At 36.7% G+C, this 22,355-nt stretch overlaps 1 protein-coding gene across 9 annotated transcripts in view; it reads right to left on the bottom strand.

The window, feature by feature from the left end:
* PHF21A (PHD finger protein 21A) overlaps positions 1-22,355 on the bottom strand; it is a 508,751-nt gene that overhangs the window by 95,377 nt on the left and 391,019 nt on the right. For 7 of the 9 annotated variants that reach the window (XM_066321180.1, XM_066321188.1, XM_066321186.1 and 4 more), the window contains exons 2-3: positions 8,056-8,095; positions 4,142-4,277 (exon numbers count right to left, since the gene is read on the bottom strand). In XM_066321180.1, the coding sequence (XP_066177277.1) occupies positions 4,142-4,195 (54 nt within the window). In that variant the 5' untranslated portion in view covers positions 4,196-4,277; positions 8,056-8,095. Of the gene's footprint in view, positions 1-486; positions 546-4,141; positions 4,278-8,055; positions 8,096-22,355 lie in introns of those variants that run through there. The other 2 variants (XM_066321181.1, XM_066321185.1) reach the window with 2 other exon arrangements.

Here is a 22,355-nt window from a genome sequence, read left to right as displayed (position 1 = left end):
TATTTTTAAAGAACCTTTGTAAAAGCAAAATATTTATTTTACAACATTTCAATAGCAAAGCCTACAGTCCAGTATCATAACACTTCCAAACTCATTCTTATTAATACAGTAAAAGTACTGTGTATTAAGCCATCACTTTTGCTCCTCCTAAACAGCTCTTGAACAAGTGATGCTTTTTAAAGACAATTTAACCCAGCTGGGTAAAATAATCAAATAGCTGTGTCTCCTCTAGAACTGCTCCCCTCTTTGCTTGCAGTCACAAGAAACACAAACCACAGAAAACCGCTGCAGGCACAAAAGCTGTTTGTATATTCAGGGCAGAATGTCTCCAGTACTAAAGCTCTGCCTGTGTGTTGGCTTGGCTGGTACCAGATGGAAGACCCATGTTCAGAAGTATCTTTGCCACTTTTCTCCCTCAGAGAGAGATTGAGATCATTGTAGAAGAGATGCCCTCCACATCCAAAAGGAAAATAGACAGATTGTTACCATTCACTATTCTTCCTCCCTCACTTCCTTCAGGCAGCTGCAGGAGAATGCTGTCTATAGCTAAGCAAGGAAGAAGTTACCAAAGAAGACTTGAGTGCAACAATAATCAGAGGAATGAAGACAACATAAACCAAAAACTCCTAATATATTTCTTGGCAAATTTGTAGAAATTTACATCTCTAACATTTTCAAAGATTACTTCTTAGGTTTAGTAGCTACTAATACACATTTCTTTAATTGATCTGCTTTAGTTACTTTTTGAGCCAGGAAAACATTCTAGATTCTGTGACTGTAAGTTCCCAAGTTAAATTACAGGACCCTTACGTAAAAAGATGACCTCCTTTTTCTTTTGAATCTGTTTCCTTACAGTGCAGGTATGAGGGACTAATAGGATTATGGAAAACCAGAGCTGACTTGAGTCAAGAGGAGTTGGAACCTGGACTTGATGATCCTTACAGATCCCTTCCAACTTAAGACATTGTATGATTCTATGGCTGCTTCTCTATTCAGCTTCTTCTTACATTTTTTCCACACCACATATTCCCCCATCAGTCCTCACCTCTCCAGATTGAAAGACTCCTCATGCATTAATCACTCCGTTACTTTGTTCACTCCTGGGACTCTTCCATAATTCTCTAGTTTGTCTCTATAACACTCTTCCATAATTCTCTAGTTTGCCTCTAGGCAAAGGCAAAGTTTAAAACTACGTGCAATACTCAAGTGCTCTGTACTGCAAAAGCTCCTTCCACTGTGCCAACAGCCAGTTCACAGCCTGCTATTGCAGATGTAAAACTGGGCCCATTTTTCCAAAGTGCATCACTTGGCATTTATCTACACTGAATATTATTGTTTCGTCATGCTGCCATTCAGCATCACAGGAACACAGCTTATTTTTCCTCGGTGCTTCCTGCCACATTGGAGCTTGACAAGCAACAAATCTGTTAGTTTTTATATAAAGTGTTCCTGCAGACAGAGTCATAAGACAATACAGTCAGTACTGTAAACTCTTCACAAAATATTGCTAAATTTTTGAATCACGCAGTAGTACTACGTCATGCAATCTTAAGGGGAAAAAATATTCTTCTTAAACATAAGCTAAATTTAAGGCATTTTAAAAGCTACTGATCTTTTTGTCATGAAATAAGAGGAGGACAAGGATGCTTTAGGTTCTTTCCACATATCACCTTGAGGAATCATACATGAAACTCAACCCTTCTGTAAGAATAGCTGAATGTAAGTCCTTTAACATCTCTTGTGATCAAAACTATGAAGAGTAGACTGCTTCAAATTTATCTCAATTAAGTCACAAGACTTGATGCATCGCTTCTCAGGACAAGCAATATAGCTTTGACATGGAAGACATTTGAATATTCAAGTTGTACAGAAGTGATCTGGTCAGGTGTCAAAATGGCAGATTCTCTGGTCATAGAAAGTAGACAAAAGTAGTCACTTTTTCTGAACAACTAAACATCTATTTTGGGTTCTTACTGGTAGTTTTAGGCACATTTTGCCAAAGCAGCATTACGAAAGCTTCAGACAGGGTTCTTGAAGTGAACAGAAGAGGCAATACCCAAGGAGCTATTCTACAAACAAAACCACATCATACTGAGAATCACTTGTACAGCTATGTAAGCAGTCACAGGCAACACGGTGCATCAGGAAGCTGGGAGGGCTTGGGGACAGAGCTGAGCTGAATTCCTTATGCTCATCACAGACACCTGTCCACCACTTCCAGCAGGACAACAAACCATGACTGAGTGTTGGCAAGCTTTGTTAGAGTCCTCAGAAAAAGAAATACTAGAGAAATAAAAGATGAGAGACAAATTCTTCATAAATTCTGAGTGAAAAAAAGGAACATATTATTTATCTCTTTAGGTTACAAAATTCAGAGCTATACAAGAAAGTTCAAGCACTTCATTTGAAGATTTTTTTGTGCCAAAACCAGTTAAATTTCTATCAGTGTGTGTGCTGACAAGCAATAAGCACGCAAGCACAGTTCACAAAACCTTTACTGAAGCACCCAACATTTTGTTGCAAATGTTATTTTCCACTGTAAACATATAGAGTTTTTCTTAGCCTTAATTATAGAAATATACAGCATCTTGAATTAAAAAGGACAACCTTCTGATAAAATGGTTTTTCTAGTTTCACAAACCAAAAACTCTAATTGAAGTTGATTTTTGTGCCGAGCTCACTTTTAATGACAACTGGCCAGAGTTAAAGCAAAAAAAAGTCAAAACCCCCACCAACTTTAAGCTGTTAAAAAAAGGACTTTTTTGACATTTCTCAGTCTTTATCCCTGTTCATCAGTGTCATTATAAACAGATGTTAAAGATTATTCAAAATTCACAGTCTTAAAATATTTGGTTCACTTGGGCATAAAGGGGAATGAAGATGCACACAAGGGGTAAACACTGTCATGCAAACACCAGCAGGATTAACATTTTAATTGTTTTACAGTAGTTAATACTTAAAAAAATTACTTACTGGCCTTAAACATTTCTATGTCTGCAGCAAAATGCCATGGGTAATTTCTGAACTTCCTTACCTCCACAACAAAACTTTATTGAAGTTTTGAATACAAAGGCCTTGGAGTTACTGAGGAGTGCAAGATACTTATCTGTATTTCTGGAAATCCATCCTTAGCTTTTTCAGGTTCTCCTCCCTGGCTGCAAGTTGTATTTTGTTAAAGCGGACATAGCTTGATTTTACTAGTTCACCCATTCAATTTCTTGCAATATGCACATCATTGCAGCAAGTATTGAACAAGCAATCCAAAACACATTCTAGACAAGTCACCAAGTAATCTTGAAACATTCTCCAAATTTCATATGATGGACTACACTGATCAATGTTACTTAACATATATTTCTGTTATCCACTGTGTAACAGTTGTGAGTTTCAGATATCTGAAGAGCATCAGAAATACTCAGAGAACTGTGTTTAGACAAGGTCACGTTATATTTTACATTTCAAGTTGGCAGCTAGTCTGTGTCTATGGCTGTAATAATTATCTTCCAAAAACTAATATGCCTATGTCCTCCTATATTTACTAAATTGGGTTTTAGTATCATTAGTTGTAATAGTTCCTCACTGGCATTGTATACAATGGCAAACTGCAACCCTACTGCCATATAGTATTGAACAGTAAAAAGACCCAACATGTAAAAATTTACAAAGCCCAAGCACTACAACATTTTGGCTATCAAAAATATGGTTTAGAAACTACTAAAGTAGAAGACATTCCAGAAGAGAAGCACCAGATTAAACTACACAGTACTATATACATTTCACTTCAAAGTTCCTCCACCATATTCCTCCATTGCCAACTGAATACTGAAGTTGGCTTCAGAACATCAGAAAAAACTTCCAGACAGAAGCAGCTGAACACTGTTTTCAGAATGTTTTTATTACTGCTACAAAATACTAAAAAAAAATCCCCACCCACAGCCTGATATGTAGATTTTTCACATTTGCTAAAAAACAACAGGTGGTCAGGTCAAAATGCAGAGTATAAAACTCTGAAGTAATTTCAAGCTTATAAAACAATTATTACTATAGTTGTAGTGTTATTGCTTAATGCTCCCATTAGTAGTAATACTGTCAGCAGTACTAATGCTGCTATTGCTTTAAAGCAAGGAAGTATATAAACTACCTGGTGAACCTGAATTTCCACTTTCAGAGCCTCCTGTAGAGTCTGCAGCTCCATTCTCTACCTTCTCCACTTTCTCTAGAAGTGTCTTTGCTGATTCCAGTGCCTTTAGTTTCTGGTTTCCTCTTTAACACCAGTCCTATAGAAAAATAAAGGTTTTGTTTTGGTTAGTGAAGGAGAAGAGTCAATTTGAAAAAAGGAGATTATAACACAAGAGGAATTCAATAGTGAACTATATTCAAATGCAGCTTTCTAGCCTAAATACAGTCAGTCTTTTAAACACTGAGAAATCTGCAGGCTCTACAAAATGCCTGCCTTGGAGTCATTTAGCCAAATTTGTTACTTCCCACATATCCCAAAGTTGACATACTTATCCCTTATCTTAGTTTGCAGGCATCTATTTCCTACCAATATCCTATTGCAGTTGCATATTAAATTAGCAAATTTAAATACTGAGAATGTTTTAAAAATCTGTGTAGATGAAAACTTATTCTGGAGAATAAAATTCTACAACGACAATAAATAAGTTAAATTGAATGTACTGCATTAACACACTTCCATGATACTTCAGACTTGTTCTTAGATGGGACGGTGAGCATGTTATTTAACAGAACAACATTAATATATTAATAACTCACTGCCTAAAGTTTGTGCCAAGTTAGCAATTTCAGTTGAAATCTGTTCTGAAGGAACAGAAGAGTGATATTAAGCAGCACAAGACATTTCAAAAAGATTAATTTTATAATCTTTATAATCTTGGAAATCTACTTGTAGATTGTGAGTATAAAGTTTAGCATTTTCACTTGTACTACAAACAAGTTAATCCCGCCAATCTCTGACATAGAAAAGCATTATCAAATATACATCTAAAAGCCCTGAATGCTGGACAAGAGACTTTTTTTCAGAAATATGTTAAAAGTATCAGCTTCTGAAACAGGATTAAGATTTCCATATGCTCAAATCATAGTGGAACCTGTGTAAAAACATCTATAAATACATACACATGAAAGTCACTGGAAAACATTATATAGCAATTTTTCCAGCCATTTTTCCATCCAGACACCACAATTAAGGAGTTGGTGCAGGGTTAAAATAGTTCCTATTCCTTTCATTTTTTGAAAATTGCTCACAGTCATTGCACAGGTGTTATTGCCAACTCAGAGGCCTTCCTAATGAGACTGCAATGTTTTCAAAAGGATCCTGACAGCTTTGATTAGACATGCAGGCTGTAAAAAGAGAGTAATTCCCATAAGTTAAAGAATTTTATCTTAATGTTGTGTCACTACAGTAAACTGAAGTAGTGGACAAATTTGTGAACTCCTGAAAATAAAAAAGCTGAAGGTGTCTGTTTTGTTTTCTTTATTTATCATTTATCTTTTCAAACAGTGATGCGTTACAAAAAGAAAAGACTGTAAAGGGGGGTTAAAAAGCATTATATTTAAACTCTTTGTCAGTGTTGTCTGCTGTTAGCTTAAAGTTACCTATTTAAATAACAAAGGCCTGATCTAACTTTCTAGCCAACACATGAAATGACCTTCTACAAGGGCCTCTCCCACATGTGACACAGATGAGTGAAAACAGCTGCCTTTGCAGCACTAGTCTCTATAAAATTGTAATCTGTATCAAGGGATACATGGAAATTACAAATAGTTCCCTGTCCTATTACCACAAACAATAATGAGAAAACAGAATCACGGATTATTACTTCCACTCACTGACAAGAACAATTACAGCATGCTTCAAGTCCCTACCACTGCAGTTTCAAAAGAAGCCATACTTCAGAAAACCACATGGAAGACTGGTTAATGAAAATTGGAACCCACTACAGAGGTAAGAAGTCTTTTCTACCCTTGGAAATTCAGTTTCAGGGTAAAGACAGGGAGATATGGTCAGTTTCTTTCTCAGTGTGTCTTCAAAAAATCAGAAGGCACACATAATGAATAGCTCCTATAGCTCTGTAGCTACATGCTAACTTCAAAGTTGAGTGTAGAACAGCAAAACAGTTAACTCAACTGAGAATATAAAAAATATCCATCACTTAAATGTATGTTACTGTAAAGTCCAATACATGTTCATGGCAAATACGACATGGTATTTCTGTAAAAGAACATATAAAGATTGAGCAACTTCTATTAATGAACAACTTAATTTAACAGATAGAAATTGTAGTATTGATGGTTCATAAAAACTAATCCAAGGTAATTGCATCTATGCCTTGAAGAGCTAGCAAGATTTTTCAAAATTAATTTTTAAGATGCTCAAGTAAAAAGTGACACTGCCTTGCAGAAAAAAAGTAGTTGCTCAGCCTAGCTATGTTTATAGGGGTATAAATACGAAAAAATATATTTAATTGAAAGTTTGGTCAAGTTGCCAAATTCTGAATATGAAATATATAGAATTGGTTCTTTCTAGAACACACACTTGCAGCTTCCCTTCCCAAGCAGGAATAACTATTCAGTTATCCCTGTCTAGAATTCCCCTGAAGGACCTTATACATTTATCCAATGTTTAATAACCAATAAAATTAAAAACAAAACAAAACACACACACAAAAAAAAATACAAACAAAACCCCCCACCCAATCATTCCTTACATCCAGCAAAACCTAAACTGCTTTTTTTCTTGTTCACATAGAATAATGTCTATAAATATCTATCAGGGCATCTGGTTAAATATTGCTCATACTTCCTTTGAGAGGAGGTAAAAAACTACGTAAGTGGCTATATACATTTTACTAGTGCAAAAACTTTCAGTATTTTTAAACTTTTTTTCTTTCAGACTGAACTTAAAGGGAAGATCTAGAAGCTGAAGTTCAGTAGCATTTTGAACTACCTACAATACCACATTCAAAGAGGTGTAAAACCGTCTCTGAATTAACCATAGAACATGGAGCATTTTCCACTTTACTCTTATGGCAGTGGAATTATTTCAGATGAGAAGCTTGTAGATGACTGAAACTGCACGGATGGCTTGGCCCTGCAGAAATTCTTCATCTCATTATTTTTAAAGGAAAACAAGCAAATGTCTTGCTCAAGGCAAGAATTGGTGATTTCCAAAAACAAGGCACAGGATTCAGGAGTACTTGCATCTCTTGTACACCCAGACATACTTCCAAGTCTCAGCCAGGAAAAACACTGAGTAAGAGGTAAATGAGGCATTTTTGGATGAATTTCAACTATTGGAGGCAGGAGTTCTCCATTCAATTTCTTGCTGACATTCATTTATTACCAATAATCATTTATTTCTTAAGTGGTTGCTTCAAGACTTATAATTTCATACTCCTAAATGCCCCAATGCACTGCATATAGACCATTTAAATATTCAAAGACTGAATGAAATCTTAAACTCTACAATAATCACATAAGTGCATTCACACTTCCATTATCTCAATTAAATACAATCTACATGGGAATCTCTAAAATATCACAATACTATTTCAAGTATGACTATTTTGGAAGCTACACTAGAAACACAGCTAACAAGGCATATATATTTATATAAAAAATGTAGGGGACACACAAAGCCATGAATGTCTTCTGTGTGTATGGAAGGACTCTGAATAACTCAGACTTTTAGAAAGAAGTCTTTCTGAGCCAAGAATCCCTTCAAGTAAATCTGGTTTTCACATTACACAGAAAAAAATCCCAACAACATAACATTATTATTTTTGAGTAGATGTATTTAAATGTCCATTGTACTTACAGACCCTTGGGCCCGCCCAATCTCAGACTTACAGAGATTTTATTTGTAAGACTGAGGCTACCATCAGCAACATTTACTTTTTAAGACTTAATTCCTGAATATAAGAATAGATAGAATTTCAGTTTCAGTAACCATCAAACTTTTCCAGGAATGGATGCCAGCTTTTCATACCATCTATTCTTAGGTAAGTCACTTTAGCCTTGGGAAATACTTACCAGTTTTGAATAAGTTACCCTTTCAGCTCTCTACTCCCTCCTACAAAACAAAAACAACAACAACAACAACAAAAAGATAATTAAAACATTTTAACTAGAGTTTGAAACAAACAAAAAAAAATCAAATGTTGGGAAAGTTGGAGAGGGAAGGGTTGGGATTTTAGAAAGGGGTTTTTGGTTGGTTTTTCTTCAGGCAAGTTGTAATTTTTTTTTAAACGCTGAAGCTAACTATAAAACACCACTTAGAAAGAAATTCTGTTTGAAGTGGCAGGGAAAACTAAGGAGACCTACAATTTTAATCTGGATTAAAATACAAACTGTTACTGTCACGAGGAGGAGAAGTAATTAGAGGTACAAATTTTTCTAGTTCTGTGCAAGGTCAGTGTCCCTCTCCCATGGGAGAAAAACCTTCCCTCCATTACATTTATTAAGATCTATATCATAAGCCCTGTCAATTGCCACAGCTAATGATGCCGAGTTTAGCCACCATCTCTTCTAGAGGTTACACCAACACCCAAAGGTGGTAGAGCAGGTAGTAGGTCATCAGAGTCAGTAGAGCTCAAACCCCCAAGTACTGCTGGGGCTGAAGCACACAGCAGCATAAGCCAATATGGTGGGACACCAAGCGTGGAAGCCAAGAAGAGGCACTGCCCATTATGCTGCCTGGGTCACGGGTAGAACGTTCTGTAGCACAGCAAGGTAATGCCTCTGAAATCACCACATGAATCATAAAAACCTCCTGAATCAGAGTTCTAAAAAGATAGTTACAATATAAGTGATAACTCATTTGCTCAATTACTTTGCCTGATGCAAGATAAAAGGTTCCAAAATACTCCCCGTTTTCTAGTAAAATACTAGAGTATTAGTGTATTTGAAGCTTTACCTTCACATTTTTGCAGATATTTCTATCCACACATAAGTCATCACAGAGCTGAAGTTTAAGCCCCAGCCTTATAAAAAGATATAGCAACAGAAAGTCACAGCCAACTCTTGCTCATTGGAGACCAGCACAAGTGGAGAGTTTCCATTTACTAACCGGCAGAACTAGGTGCTGATGACCACTGAGAACAGAAAACAGGAAGCCTACTGCTGGCAGGGGCAGTACTGTCAGTCTCCTAGTCTCAAATTTTATTCTGCATTTTGAACCACAGAATATTACAGATGATGTTTAATTTTAGAGTGATTTCAGGTTAGTTTACATAACATCCAGCTGCTAGCATGACAGGTTATGAACTGGGTAGAATGGACTGCTCTGAGGTTGTATTCAAAGTCAGTACATTTGCTCTGGATGCTATAGATTTTTAAATACTGGCATTTTTGAGGGTGCTGAAGAGACAGGTATTATTATCAAACTCTAGCTGTTTCTTTTTGGTACTAAAATCCTACTTGTCACCTCCACCTCCCACTATCCATCAGTCACTTAATTTGTCCAGAAATCTACAGAAGAAGCCCTTTCATCATGCAAATACTATGTGCCCTCTTCAACACGCAACTACAACTATCTGTCCATGTTACTATAAAAAAATAATAATTAAAAAAACCCCAGCTCACTGCTCTAAATTACTGCTTTTGGAAAGCTGAACAAAACAGTCAGTACTGCACATCTGCAAATGCAGTCTGAGAATAAATAAGCATGATTTTTATTTCAAAAAAGAAAAATATCAATTTACTTGTAGCACATGTACACACAACCTGACAAGAAAGCTGTCACTTAAAAATAACAGCAACTGTTCCTTCCTTCCTTTTTTCCCCCTACGTAGAGACTCGCCTCCATAGCAGGACCCTAGCTCCATCAAGACAGAGCTGTGCAGAAAAAAGCTGCACAGTTGCAAACCTTCAGATTGCATTTAATCTTGCTGCAATCACAGACTCAGAAGCCAGGAGCTCCCAAGGACAAAGTTTAGAAAACAAGGAGTTTAATCGTGACTATCCAAGTGAACCACTGTGTTGCCTTGGAGAAGTCACTTAGAAAGGACCTATATAGGGAATGGAAATACATTTGCATCCTCTTCTGTACATAATTTACTATGGGCCTTTCCTTAAGTGTTTAGAACAGGTTAACCTTTGAATGTCAAACCTCTGGCAACACAAAATTCTGCCCTCACGCAGGTATACTATTTTTACGAATATCCCTGCCTCATTTAGTAAAGAGGGTAAGCACAAAGAATGAAGTATCAACTGAATTTCTTGTCCTTCTGAACTTTTGATTTGCACAACTTTTTAAACTCAATATCTAAGCCCTATGACAAATAAAAAAGTTTTCTTCATAAGCAGCGCACTAATGAGAGCCACAGAAAAACTTGTGCCTGATATAGGTAAGTTTTCTCAAATAAACAATTGAGACAGAAAAATGAAGAACAAATATCCAAGATTGGTAACGCCAATCATCTTAAACAGATTAAAGTTTTCAACTGCTCCTAGCATTTTTATAGTAGAGAACAGCATATGACCAACTCTATCTGTAACTTTGATTCTTGACAACTCCCTGTATTTGTGGATACTGGGAACCAACCCAGAATGGTATTAATGAGAAACGGATAAAGTCTGCTCTGTAGATGAAATGAGATTATTTCTTGTTCACAGCAAAAGTACCGATAGAAACTCACACTGCCTCTCTCATCGTCACTACAAAACACATTAGAATGCTATGCTAACACAGCTCACAATCACTCACATCAATAGAGAAATCTGAAGAGTTTAGCATCGTACAGCGATTTCTAACAAAAACTTTAACAGCAGAAATGTATCACAAAATCTCAGCTATCCAATTTACTGAGGTAGCCTTTTGAAGGCTCTAGAAACATGCTGTAAACTGTCCAAGGGAGAAGCCTGCAAGGTTAGCTCTTGGATTAAAAAGTATATTCTGCAATATTTTGGGAGGTTTTAAAGCCCAGCTGTGGGAGTAAAGTTAGGAGCACTGCCTTCTTCCCAAAACATATATACGGTTTATGATTAGAAAAGTTACTCATTTTATGGGACCATTTTGAAAACAAAGATCTCAAAACTACAATGTTTAAGGCTTGGTAGCACCTGAGGACACCACAAGAAAACATGGTGGTGAAAACATTTTAGCATACAGCACCTGAAGGCTTAAGACTACATAAATGCTAATTATCTGTATAGTAAGATGTCTGGTTATTAACAATTAGATACTTATTACTACCTTCAAGTTATACAATCAAGTTTATTCTACTGTAACCAGAGAATCACTTGGAAAAATTGGAAAGAATTAAATGTCCTGTTCAGCAATTTTTTCTTTGCATTTTTCCTAACTCTAGAAACTAGCAAATGTTTACTGTCAGACCACGGAACTCTATACTTTCATATCCATGTTACAAAATTTAATTATGTATATTTTACTTTTCACCAAAAGGATCTTTGTCATGTTCAGTGCAAGAATGCACTCGGAAAAAAAAAAGGGGGGGACTAAATGCTGTGCACAGGCAATTGTGAATATTCTTTCACATATTCACAATTGATATTCTGATATTTCTGATATTCTTTCACATTTCAGAGAATTGCTCTACAATATAAGGGTAAAGCTTTTTTTTTTTTTTTTTTTTTTTTTTTTTTTTTTTTTTACAAAATACACACGACACAGAAGGGATTTGGAGATTTTTCTCTGAACTTTAGCTTTTAGATGTGAACTTCTCAGAGCAACAGCTCTCTCTCCTGTATTTGAATGACATCCTGTAAACAGGGAGCACTCTACCACTGTCTTCTAAGAAAACAAGTCATAGCAGATACTTTACTGTGATTTTCAAGTCAGCAACCCATATTGCTTAACAGGGTGGGATATCTGCAGTCTCAAGAAGACCAAACACAGGCCAGACAGGGTACATAACCAATTTTAAATTATATTATTATAAGGCTCATGTTTCAATGACCAACCTTAGTAGTGCTGGTGCTGCTGCTTCTGTTATAAAAACAAGCCTCCTTTGTGCCAGGGCACGGAATCTGATCTTCCTGTTGTGCTGCAGCTGGGAGAATTCCCAGCCAGCCCCAGTAACACATGCCAGGCAGGTGGTAAAGGGACCAACAGGATTGCTCAAGATAACTGAGACTGCACTGAAGTGTACAAGTCATGCCTTCCAGTTTGTCCATCTGTGCGACCGCTCTCCCCTCCTCCTTCCTTATCCCCACACAATACTGATAGGTTAACCCCCCCCTAAACTGGTCAAAGAGCCTGAATTTTCTGCTTATGCATGTAGACAACTTACAGAATTCAAACTACAAACTTTAGTTCTACCTAAAAGTTCTTCTGCTGCTATGATCCGACATGGAACAAATGCAGTTTGGAGTTTAAGATACCTGAAGCTGACTTCAGTTGGGAATAGATTGCTTCACCTTCCCTGAAACACTTTATAAAACCATCAAACTAAGTTTAAATAGAAGTGTGCGACACCATCATTTGTCTTTGCAGAAGCAGTTCTATATTTAACACATAGAAAATGAGCTAGAAGACTCATTACAGTTTAAAAGACCACCTCTAGTGTAAAGATAAAACCACAAGCTGATTCTTAAAATATCAACCAAAACTTGCCATGGCACCAAACACATGTAAACAGTTGTCAATCACCCTCTTAGATCTTGTCCTATAACTACAGCTCAGCTGGGCATTAGCAACTCTCCCTGAACACAGTCTTTCCTAGCATCTTGGGGGTGGGATGGAGTATGAAATCACACTCTCCAGCAAAATGATAAACTACACTTGGCCCCATAGAAAATTAGCACAAACATGTTTTAAAAGCTCAGAATCATCTCTGCCACCTGAGCAGATTCAAGGTACGTTGCTCTAACTCTTTACCTGTGAATAAATCCCTCTTTCTTAGTAGTCTATTTCTTGAATCAGAGAAGCCTCTCTAACCTATGACCATTAGTAAGGCTGGCAGATGTTCTTTCTGACTTGGTATCAAGGGCTCCCCATTAAAACTAATGTTGATAAAATGACCATCAATAAAATTCTCCTTTTTGTACCCAGACACCAGTGTACAGGGACATTTTACAGCACTGCTGCATTCAGAAGTTCTAGTATTGCAGAACCACTAAGTCTCACTTTGCTCAGCGAGTTACTATTCATCAGGTTCTAGGTACACACAAAATCATCTTATATGTAGTGTGGCTAAATTCTTGCTCGTGTAAAAATCTTGTATGACCTGGATTTTTATTTCAGTGAATTTCTTTTTAGAAGGACTGTTTAGCTAAACACACACCAAGAGAACCCCCAGTATGAATAAGGTCTACAAGTTTATGTTTTACTAAAATTTGCAACAGCAAATTTTCATATTTGAAGTAGGGAGCTGAGGAAATTCTTGCAAAATTAAAGTATTTACATGATGTGAGGCATAAATCAGCAGGAGCCAGAGTTTGGCATTTGTTTCTAAAAATTTTTTGCTGCATTATTCAACATTCCATAAAGTTGCTGGAAACATGGGGTGTTAGGGATTTTTTATTTTTTTTTAAACACTGTTTAACAATTTAACTTCAAAATATATGTCAGTTAATCTGTTAATTCTTAAAACTAATTTTTCTTTCTAAATTATTTTCAAGTATTTACAAAGTACATATACTACTGGGAAGGAAAATAAGATGGAAGGTCAACAGAAAACAGAAGGAACTGTCCTCTCCTAGCTGTAACAGTCCACTGTTTGGTCTCCAAATTTATAAGAAATGCCAAGGGAAGTTATTTGAATGTTTGTGCTTTATGGTTTTATTTGGTTTTTTAATAGTATGTCTAGCAAAATCAGTTTATTAACTTATATTGTTCTTAAACTGTGTTGCAAATTTCTCATTCCAGTCGCTGAGAAGTTCCTGCCTTCCTTTCATACTTCAGACACAGAGAACTGCTTGGGAAAAAGGGGAAGAGAGGGAGTTGGGAGGAGGAGAGAACACTCTTTCTAGAAAGAACACACATGATAAATTCTAATAATTGATTTAAAAACTGAAGATGCAAGGAACAAGAAAATATTAAGAAAACTCTACCCCAATACCTATTAAACTAACTCTCCCCCTGAAATTCCATTAAGAAGGGAGGGATCTCTGATTTCTCCTTTTAAACATGAGGAGAAATTTCCTATTGAGTGCCAAACCCTTTTTCCCCTTCCAGCAACCCACTTTATCTTGGAAAGAACTGGCTTGTGGGAATGATACATTAGTGAGGTAGAAGTGCCTTAACAGTTTTGGGAAGAGGTCCAGAGCACAAAACACGATGATCTGGGTAGTGTTGCAAGACTGCAGTCATGAAATGCAAAGCTAGAGGTACCTCTGTCTATCACTGGAAGTGCAACTGCACTTCTGATGGAGAAAATCTTAGGTAAGAGAACGTCCTGCTTATACAGACTACTCTTTGAATTTTATCTGTCTGCTAGAGACATTCAGAGGACACACACACAAAAAAAAAAAAAGCCAGAAGAGCAGCCAACGCCTCAACGACACAGCCGCGATACTGAAGGACAGCCCCGGCCTTCCATTTCCATGGGGAAAGCGGTGCCGTTCCCGCAGTCGGCCAGCAGGGGGAAATGCCAAACAAGTGAAGGGCGAAAAAAAAAGTTAAAAGAGAAAACATTAAACATGAGGAATAAAATTCGACAAACCACATCTCCTCAGTCAAGATGGAAGGAAGAGATTCTGCTCTCGGAGAGGGAAAGCAGGATAAATGAAATATATTTGACTCAAAGCATTCTTCCAGAATTTAGAGAGAAAACAGTGAAAGTGCAAGTCCACAACACAAGCAAGTAAAAGCAAGCTTTCGGTTTCATGTTAGCACAGAGCGACTGCAAATTAAAGTCTTCTTAAATCTAGCTTTTTAATACAAAGAAAAGTATTGTGACTAAACAACTGAGAGCACTGAGCTGAAAGATTATATATTTTTAAAGGACTCTCCAAATTGAATGTATGAACTAATTTATTTAAAGGGAGCACACATATTCTAGAAGATCATTCTGCATTACAGAAGACTTCATATTACATTTATACAGAATCCCAAGAGTCTGGACTTTTTTTTTCCCCCAAAGAGATTTCAGAACAGCAGGGCTCCAGTCAGAGACCCTGAATTTCCTTCTACCTTATAAATATTACCTATACAGCATTTCCATGCTTACAAAGTACACTGAAAACTACTTAAAGGGAGTGTTGGTTAAGTGAATAAATCTGCGTTAAGTGCATTTTGATGAAGGGCAACTTGCATGTAACAGACAGAAAATAGATACAATTCTACAATGTGTTTTGAAACTAAGAAATAAAAAAGTGAAATGTGATAATTTGTTGAACAAAGAAATCAAACAGGCATTTGCAATGAAGAAAAAAAAGACAAGCCCTGCAATCACAAGGGTTTTCTGTTTAAAATATCACTGGCTGAGAATCACAACGAGCAGCAGTGAGATTTTCAGTGACAGATTTAAGGAGATTAGCTGTCTGATGTTACCATTCCACAAATATCAGACAGAAGCAGGTACATATGTAATAACATGCAAACATTTAAAAATGCAGTGTATTTTGATTAGTGATTATATGGCAGGGTACCTTAAAATAACAGGTAATCTTTTATAGTTCTGTATTTATAAAGTTCTTTCAAAATCAGAAACTTTCAGTACTTCTACAAGAGTAAAACTCTTGTCTCAATGTGTCCATGAACCTAAATGACAGTTTGCCAAGCACACAAGGAAGTTTAGACTACTAGTATATCAAGAGACCTAAGTGTAGCCTAGTTGGGCTCTAAGTTTATAGTTCTACCTCCATTTTCTTTCTTATTATTTAGCCTGCAGGCTAAATAATACTCCCACAGTCAGCTAATCTAGCTGACCAAGACATTCTCCTTCACATCCTCTTCCAGCTGTGAGGTCCTACCTCCCACAATCCCCACTTTTTCTGGGGGAAATGCTGTGTGAGGGGGTGTCACACTCCACAAAAAGTTGAAGTGATTCACAAATTGGTCAGGGGAATGTCATGGATAAGCTTAAGCAGTAGAGGCACTGTGCTGGCAGCAGAAGGGAGACCTTCCTCTCTTCAGCAGCTATTAAGTTCCGGTGTGCTATACTGGGTACAGGATTGAGCACTTTGCTGATTCTTTTTAATTAAAACAATCTTCAAAAAATGACCTTTTATTTTCCCCACGCGGTCAGAAATTTGGCTTTTGAGATACATTTTCAGTGACAAAGTCACATTTGAACATCCTTTTCATTTTGAAACTGGATGACCTACAGAACAACTAGGGACAAAGATGCATCTGAGTTTGGCAGTCCTGAATTCTTTTTGTTCTACCTGTTACTCAGGCAGAATAGAAATCATTATTATTTTCTGTGCAACCTCATTATAGCACAGGCATTCTTTAAATACTAAGATTAAGCTGGCTTTGGTATGGTCAACTTTCATGTCAGTATACTGCAACAGGTACTGGCCCACACTTCAGCACAGGCATTCAAAAGAAATCATTTTATGAATATAAGGTACAGTAGCATAAACCTGAAAATTAGTTGATAATATACATTCTTGTAATCTGTACTTCATGGTACTGAATAATACTTTTAAGAATACTTATAAGAATATAGGAGTTTGTTTCCTCTTATTTAGAGCTTCCATTTTAACATGGCTCAAAATGAGAAACGTGGCTCAAAATGAGAAACTATACATAAATTCTTGCCTTTACAACACTACAGATCACTAGCTCTAACATGTTAGGCTTCTAAATTATTGCCAAAAGACAATATTAAAATGATTTGTTGGTGAACAGATGTTCACAAGAAAAAAAGTATCAAAAGAAGAACTGTTTGTTTTTTAATCTGTCTGCAGATTTTACTAACAAGACAGAAAAGGTAATGCTGCTCACCTGCTAAAAGTGATTTTTTTTCCTAGAACTAGTACTGGATATTAAATTTCACAAAGTTCTGCGTAAAACAGTCCCAGACTTCTGTTGATTCTGTGGGTGCTCTGAACTCTGAAGAGCTGGCTGGGACCCTCTGCTGCTACCAGACAGGTATCACATTTTCCTCTCCTTTTGACTACATCTGTTCTAAGTACAGCCTGCTTGCATTTAGTAAAAACCATTCTCATTCTCTATCTGGATTTGATTCGCTTTTTAGCCAAACTCATTTAAATTTCACCAGCTATTATTTCATTAAATCATTTTGGCATTCCTGATGATCTCCTGAGCACAGAGACCAGCAGAGAAAGAAAGAAAAAGAAAAAAAAAAAAAAAAAGAAAAAAAAAAAAAAAAAGCTTAAGATCCTCCAACAATAAGAACTGTATTCCCCGTGTAGAGATTAATTAAATAAGGATCAATAAGGTTTCCATGAGTTTCTACTTTTGTGTGCTGATAAATTATGATAGAACATGTAAGGGTATCAATGTGTTTCATTGCCTAAATAAAAGGGCAGTAAACAGAATTAGGTAAAACATGCTTGTTTCAAACTCTGAGCATACCAGAATACCGAAAGCTCCTTTCTCTCCCCCTCCATCCCAAAATAAAAGCGTGAGTGAGAAGGGATTTCATTACATTCTTAGAACTGTGAGAAGCGAAGTCAAAGGCAGGCACTGGCGTTTAGCATGCAGGCTGTACACACTCCCAAGTACGTCACACTGACACAACACGCTGGCGGAGCTCTCTGCCTTCCCAAGGCCTCCAACGCACTGTCGCTAGGCCTAAATCAGGTAGCTCTGTGTGCAGTGCTGCTGCAGATGAGCAGGAGTCCACCCCTTCTCCCCATTTCCCTTAGATTTAACTACCAGATTGTTCCAGCATCAGCTTTTTCTCTCTGCTTCCTTTAGCTATAATGACTGTATTTAAAAAGATGACAGCATCACAATTTACTGTTCAAGATTCAGCCCTAATTTTTTTCCTTCTTTACTACACCAGCTCCCCTGCAGCTTCTGAGCCATTGTCGGCTGTTGTTTTTTTGTTCCTTGAATGCAACAGGACTTGGCCTGCCAGGCTGCATCACTGTTTTCACAGCACACCTCTAAGACGAAGAAAATCTCCTCTTCCCTGCTTCCAGCTGGGCACTATGAATATTTGGATTTTTCCTTTCTCCCAACACACACACAAGTCCAACAGTGTTGAATATTCACACATTCCTCTCTTTGAACACTAGTTCCTTTTTTACCTGTTTATTTTCATACAAAACCATTAAATGAAGGTGTAACTAAGCTGTAGCCCAAGCACCTCAGAAGTTCTTTTACAGGGAACTTGATTCTTCTGCCAGGGTAGTCCTATTCTAACAACTACTTTGAGCCATTTACTTTACCTAATGCAGCATTTTTCCTGCTCTTAGGATTCCTAATCTACCTTATAGCTTTGCAATACTCATGTTCAGGACAAAGAATTTTGTGTCTGTAAGTCATTAACTTTCTCATTCAGGCAAGATGGAATAATGGTGAGATAAAACCCACATTTTCCCATAGCTTTACCCTGGATGACACTCAAGTGAACTACTCGATGCAACACAGCCTCATGAGACTGACACAAAACTACTGGGAGAACACAAGGGCATCATCTAAGGTATAGATGAACTCCCAAAATTCATCTTCACCAAGCCAAACAAAACAGGGCAACCTTCTAGAGGTCAAACATGTATCAGAACACTGCATTAAATAAATAAATAAACACCAAAAAACCCTTTAAAATCACTAAGACTTGAAGGTAAGTCTAGAGATGCAAACTTTACCTAAACACTGGAGGCAAAAAACTGTTTGACTATTTTTTCTTTAAAAAAAATGTAATTCCACACTCAAAATAATATTGACACGAAATCCAAAAAAAATCACCAGTTTGTTTCTTCCAGGAACAGTTCAACTCTTTAAAAAGAATTTTAAATATAATTCAATTTAAAAAGAAAATACTTTTTTAGCAAAAGTACAGTTTTCAGTGTTTTCCAGAGTATATATAACTTTTTAAATATATATATATATAATTATTTAAACAGTGATTTAACTAGCTCATTGCAATGGAAACCCTGACAACACTTCATAAAACATTTATGACAGAGTCCTAATGAACCATTAGATAACAACCTACACAAAAAAGATGGACAAGTGAGAACAAGTTTATACACACACCTTGGAAAGACCTGTTTTCTATTCTCCATTAGAGATTCATTTTCTGATCTTAGCAGCTGTTTCCTTCTCTCTATTCTGCACAATATACACCTCAACTAAATTACAAGTTTTGTTTCAGTTCCTTGTCTTTCAAAAAAACACCTGCCCTAGAAAGAAGGAAAAAAAGGATGATACCACCCTCCACACTCTTGTCAGACCCCTCTGCTGCAAAAAACATGCTTGTTCCAGACAGAAGGCATTTCAGTTCCTGAAACCAAACATGAGCATTTTTAAGAATTAAAAAATCAGAGGTATTTAATGTGTCAGAAGTCACTCCGAGGGAGTAATAATCTCTCTTGTCATTTTAACCTGTGCTAAATGGCATATTTTCAAATCATCTATTAGAGAAACAGTAAGAATTTCAATTATTTCAGCCTTTTCTGGTTTTTCAAGTTGCATTACCAAGCACATAACATCTGGCACAAGTTCTGTGGGGGTAGAGGCTTGTACATCATCCTTTCATACACAAATCCTTCCAGTCCTGGAAGAGGGGAGAGTGGTAAGAAATACTTTTTTTTCAGAAGAGGACAGGAATGGTTGTTTACTGGTCAGACCAAAGGACTGTGGGATCAGCAGTAGCATTTGTTGCCCATTCCTGAACTAGTTCATTTGACTTGCCTCTGTCAAGTCACTTTAAGAGTTTCATCTTCCAAATACAAAATAATGATACCTGATTTATAACAATGCAAGTATCCATTTCATGGCTTTGTACTTTTTAGAAGTGTATGTTCACTAACACACAAAACAATGCTTTGTCCAATTAGAGACCGACAACCAAAGCAAGCTTCAGCTGCTTAACTTCATGAGCTACAAAACCAAAACACATTATTCAGTCTTCTCATTCATGAACATCAAAAACTGTCAGTCTTACTTTTCAAAAATCTGCATCAAAGTTCTTACTCAAGCATTTAAGATAACAGCAATTTTTATGAATTAAACTTTTTGTGGACTCCTGCTGCAGTCACACATTACACTAGAGACCATTCAAATTCCACAGCAGCTTAATACTAACCTACTAAATTTTTTTTCCACAACTTGCAAAGCATGACAAGCATGCACCCACACAAGAGTACAAAGTGTTAAGAGCTTCTGAATACAACAATTTAAAATTGTAATTCAAATTACTAAAGTCAATTACAGATAGCAAGAAGTTGAAGGAGGATTGATTCCCCCAACAAGAACCTAAACCACCGAGATATCTGAAAATTTGTATAATCCATGCACACTGAGCAAGGCTGAACTAAAGGATGCAATGTTCTGAACTAGTTCATTTGAATATCCTCTGTCAAGTTACAGTCTGGATGTCACATCCGCATGTTCCTACATGACACATTAGTCTCCTTGCCCTCCAGGCTAGGAGTTTTCTGGACGAAGTGTCTGCTGTAGCCCTTCCTCCTACCCCCCAGATATAGGAATGAACACTCACACACTGCTGTGTGAGTTTAATTATGTAACACCAAATCAATTCTTAGAGCAGCAAAGGACAGGTAAATTCATATTCATATATATAGAAGCATAATATTCAAAAGAAACATTACTTTCAAGCAGTATTTATTCTCTGAGAAGTGTCTGCTCCCACTGTCCTAACAGTTCAACTGTTTAATACAAACTTCCCCCATAATCAAAGTTAGATATTCTAGTTAGACAAGGAGTAAACCTATGAAAGTTAACACCTGCCATTTGCCTGACAGTCAAATTGCCTTAAAACTCATTGATATCAATGCTAGGTGAGTGAGAATTTTTGAGTTTCAAATCAAAATATCAAATTAAAAAATTAAAATTCTACCATGATTCCAAAACGAGATGAACAGTGGATTCTGGATATCTATTTAAAAAATAAACTCACAGGCTGGTCATAGTAAAAACATCACAGACTTGCTTAAAAAGGCAAGACCAGGACTTCCACGAACTTGAAGAGAAAAGAACTGAAGAAAAGAGGCTGGGATGAGGGAGCATGTAGGAACAAATTATAGAGGCAGAAATGAATTATATCACCCTTTGAAGGTGATATAATTCATGATGCTAAGATTACAAAGCATTGGCCATTTAAACAAAAGCCCAAAACACAGAAAATAAAACCACACACACACAAAGAAAAAACCCAACAACAAAACCCCACATTTCTAAGGAACATGCTCTGCCAAGTATTCGTATAAAAGATTGCAATCTTAATGACATTAACCTTTTGGACATCCAACTTCAAAGCAAATGAAAAGAGATGCTGGAAGACCTACATCTCAAACACCAAAAGGTTCATACACCATATTGCAACAAAAAGAAGCAAACCCTCACACCACCTTATAGTATAAGTCATGACAGCAACTACACAAAAGTAATAAAGAAGGTAAAATAAAAAGAAAGAAAACACTGAACAGTCAAAGAGCGGGAAAGTTACCACAACAAGGATCAGGGTTAAATCTGTGAACATACTTTTAACTTATCTGGCAAAAAGGAAGGTTGCACACATCGTAATGCTTTCCAACATTTCAGATAGCTGTAATTAAAGTAAATTTCAGAGAGTTACAGGGGATCTGATAATATCAAATGACTGGTTTCCATTTGTCATTTTGTTGTCCCAGGTCAAGAAGTGCAAAATAATATACTCAGAAGAAAAAATAATCTAGCTATAAATACACAACAATGAATTGAAACTAAGCATGACTACTTACAAAAAAGATTTCAAGATTACTGCAAGCAAACAATTCAACTCTCAGCAGCAAGAAGTCCGTGAAAAGTCTCAGAAAGCATTAGAAACAGAACAGAGAAAAACAGTAAAGATTCTGCTGTGATGCACATAATTCTGGCAGCTTCACCTCAAGAAAGGGAGAACGAAATGGTACAGAGAGACAACAAGAGAGTGTGTTTAAAACAAATTAAACTATTCTTTTCTTGCACCAACCCATCACACACACAGAAAATGCAGGTAAACTGCATGGAACTTGCTGCTCTGAAAGAGCATGTAAGCCACAGATATTTATAAATTAGGCAGCAAATTCACCTATAAATAGTTTGATGTTGCTATTCACAGTGCAATAGCCCAAATGTAGCTTCCACCTCAAGCAGCAGCTAAACAACTGTCAGAAACCTACTGTTAATATTTCAGCGGCTGACATAATTGCACCCATTTCCTACACTGTTCAGTCAGCTGCTGCTGCTAGACACTGATAAAGGCAAGATTCTGGATTTAGATGGACATTTGGTCCAGCAGAGT

Source organism: Sylvia atricapilla, chromosome 6 (genome assembly GCF_009819655.1).
Source record: "Sylvia atricapilla isolate bSylAtr1 chromosome 6, bSylAtr1.pri, whole genome shotgun sequence".
Lineage (NCBI taxonomy): Eukaryota > Metazoa > Chordata > Aves > Passeriformes > Sylviidae > Sylvia > Sylvia atricapilla.
This window is presented reverse-complemented; position numbering and strand designations above follow the sequence as displayed.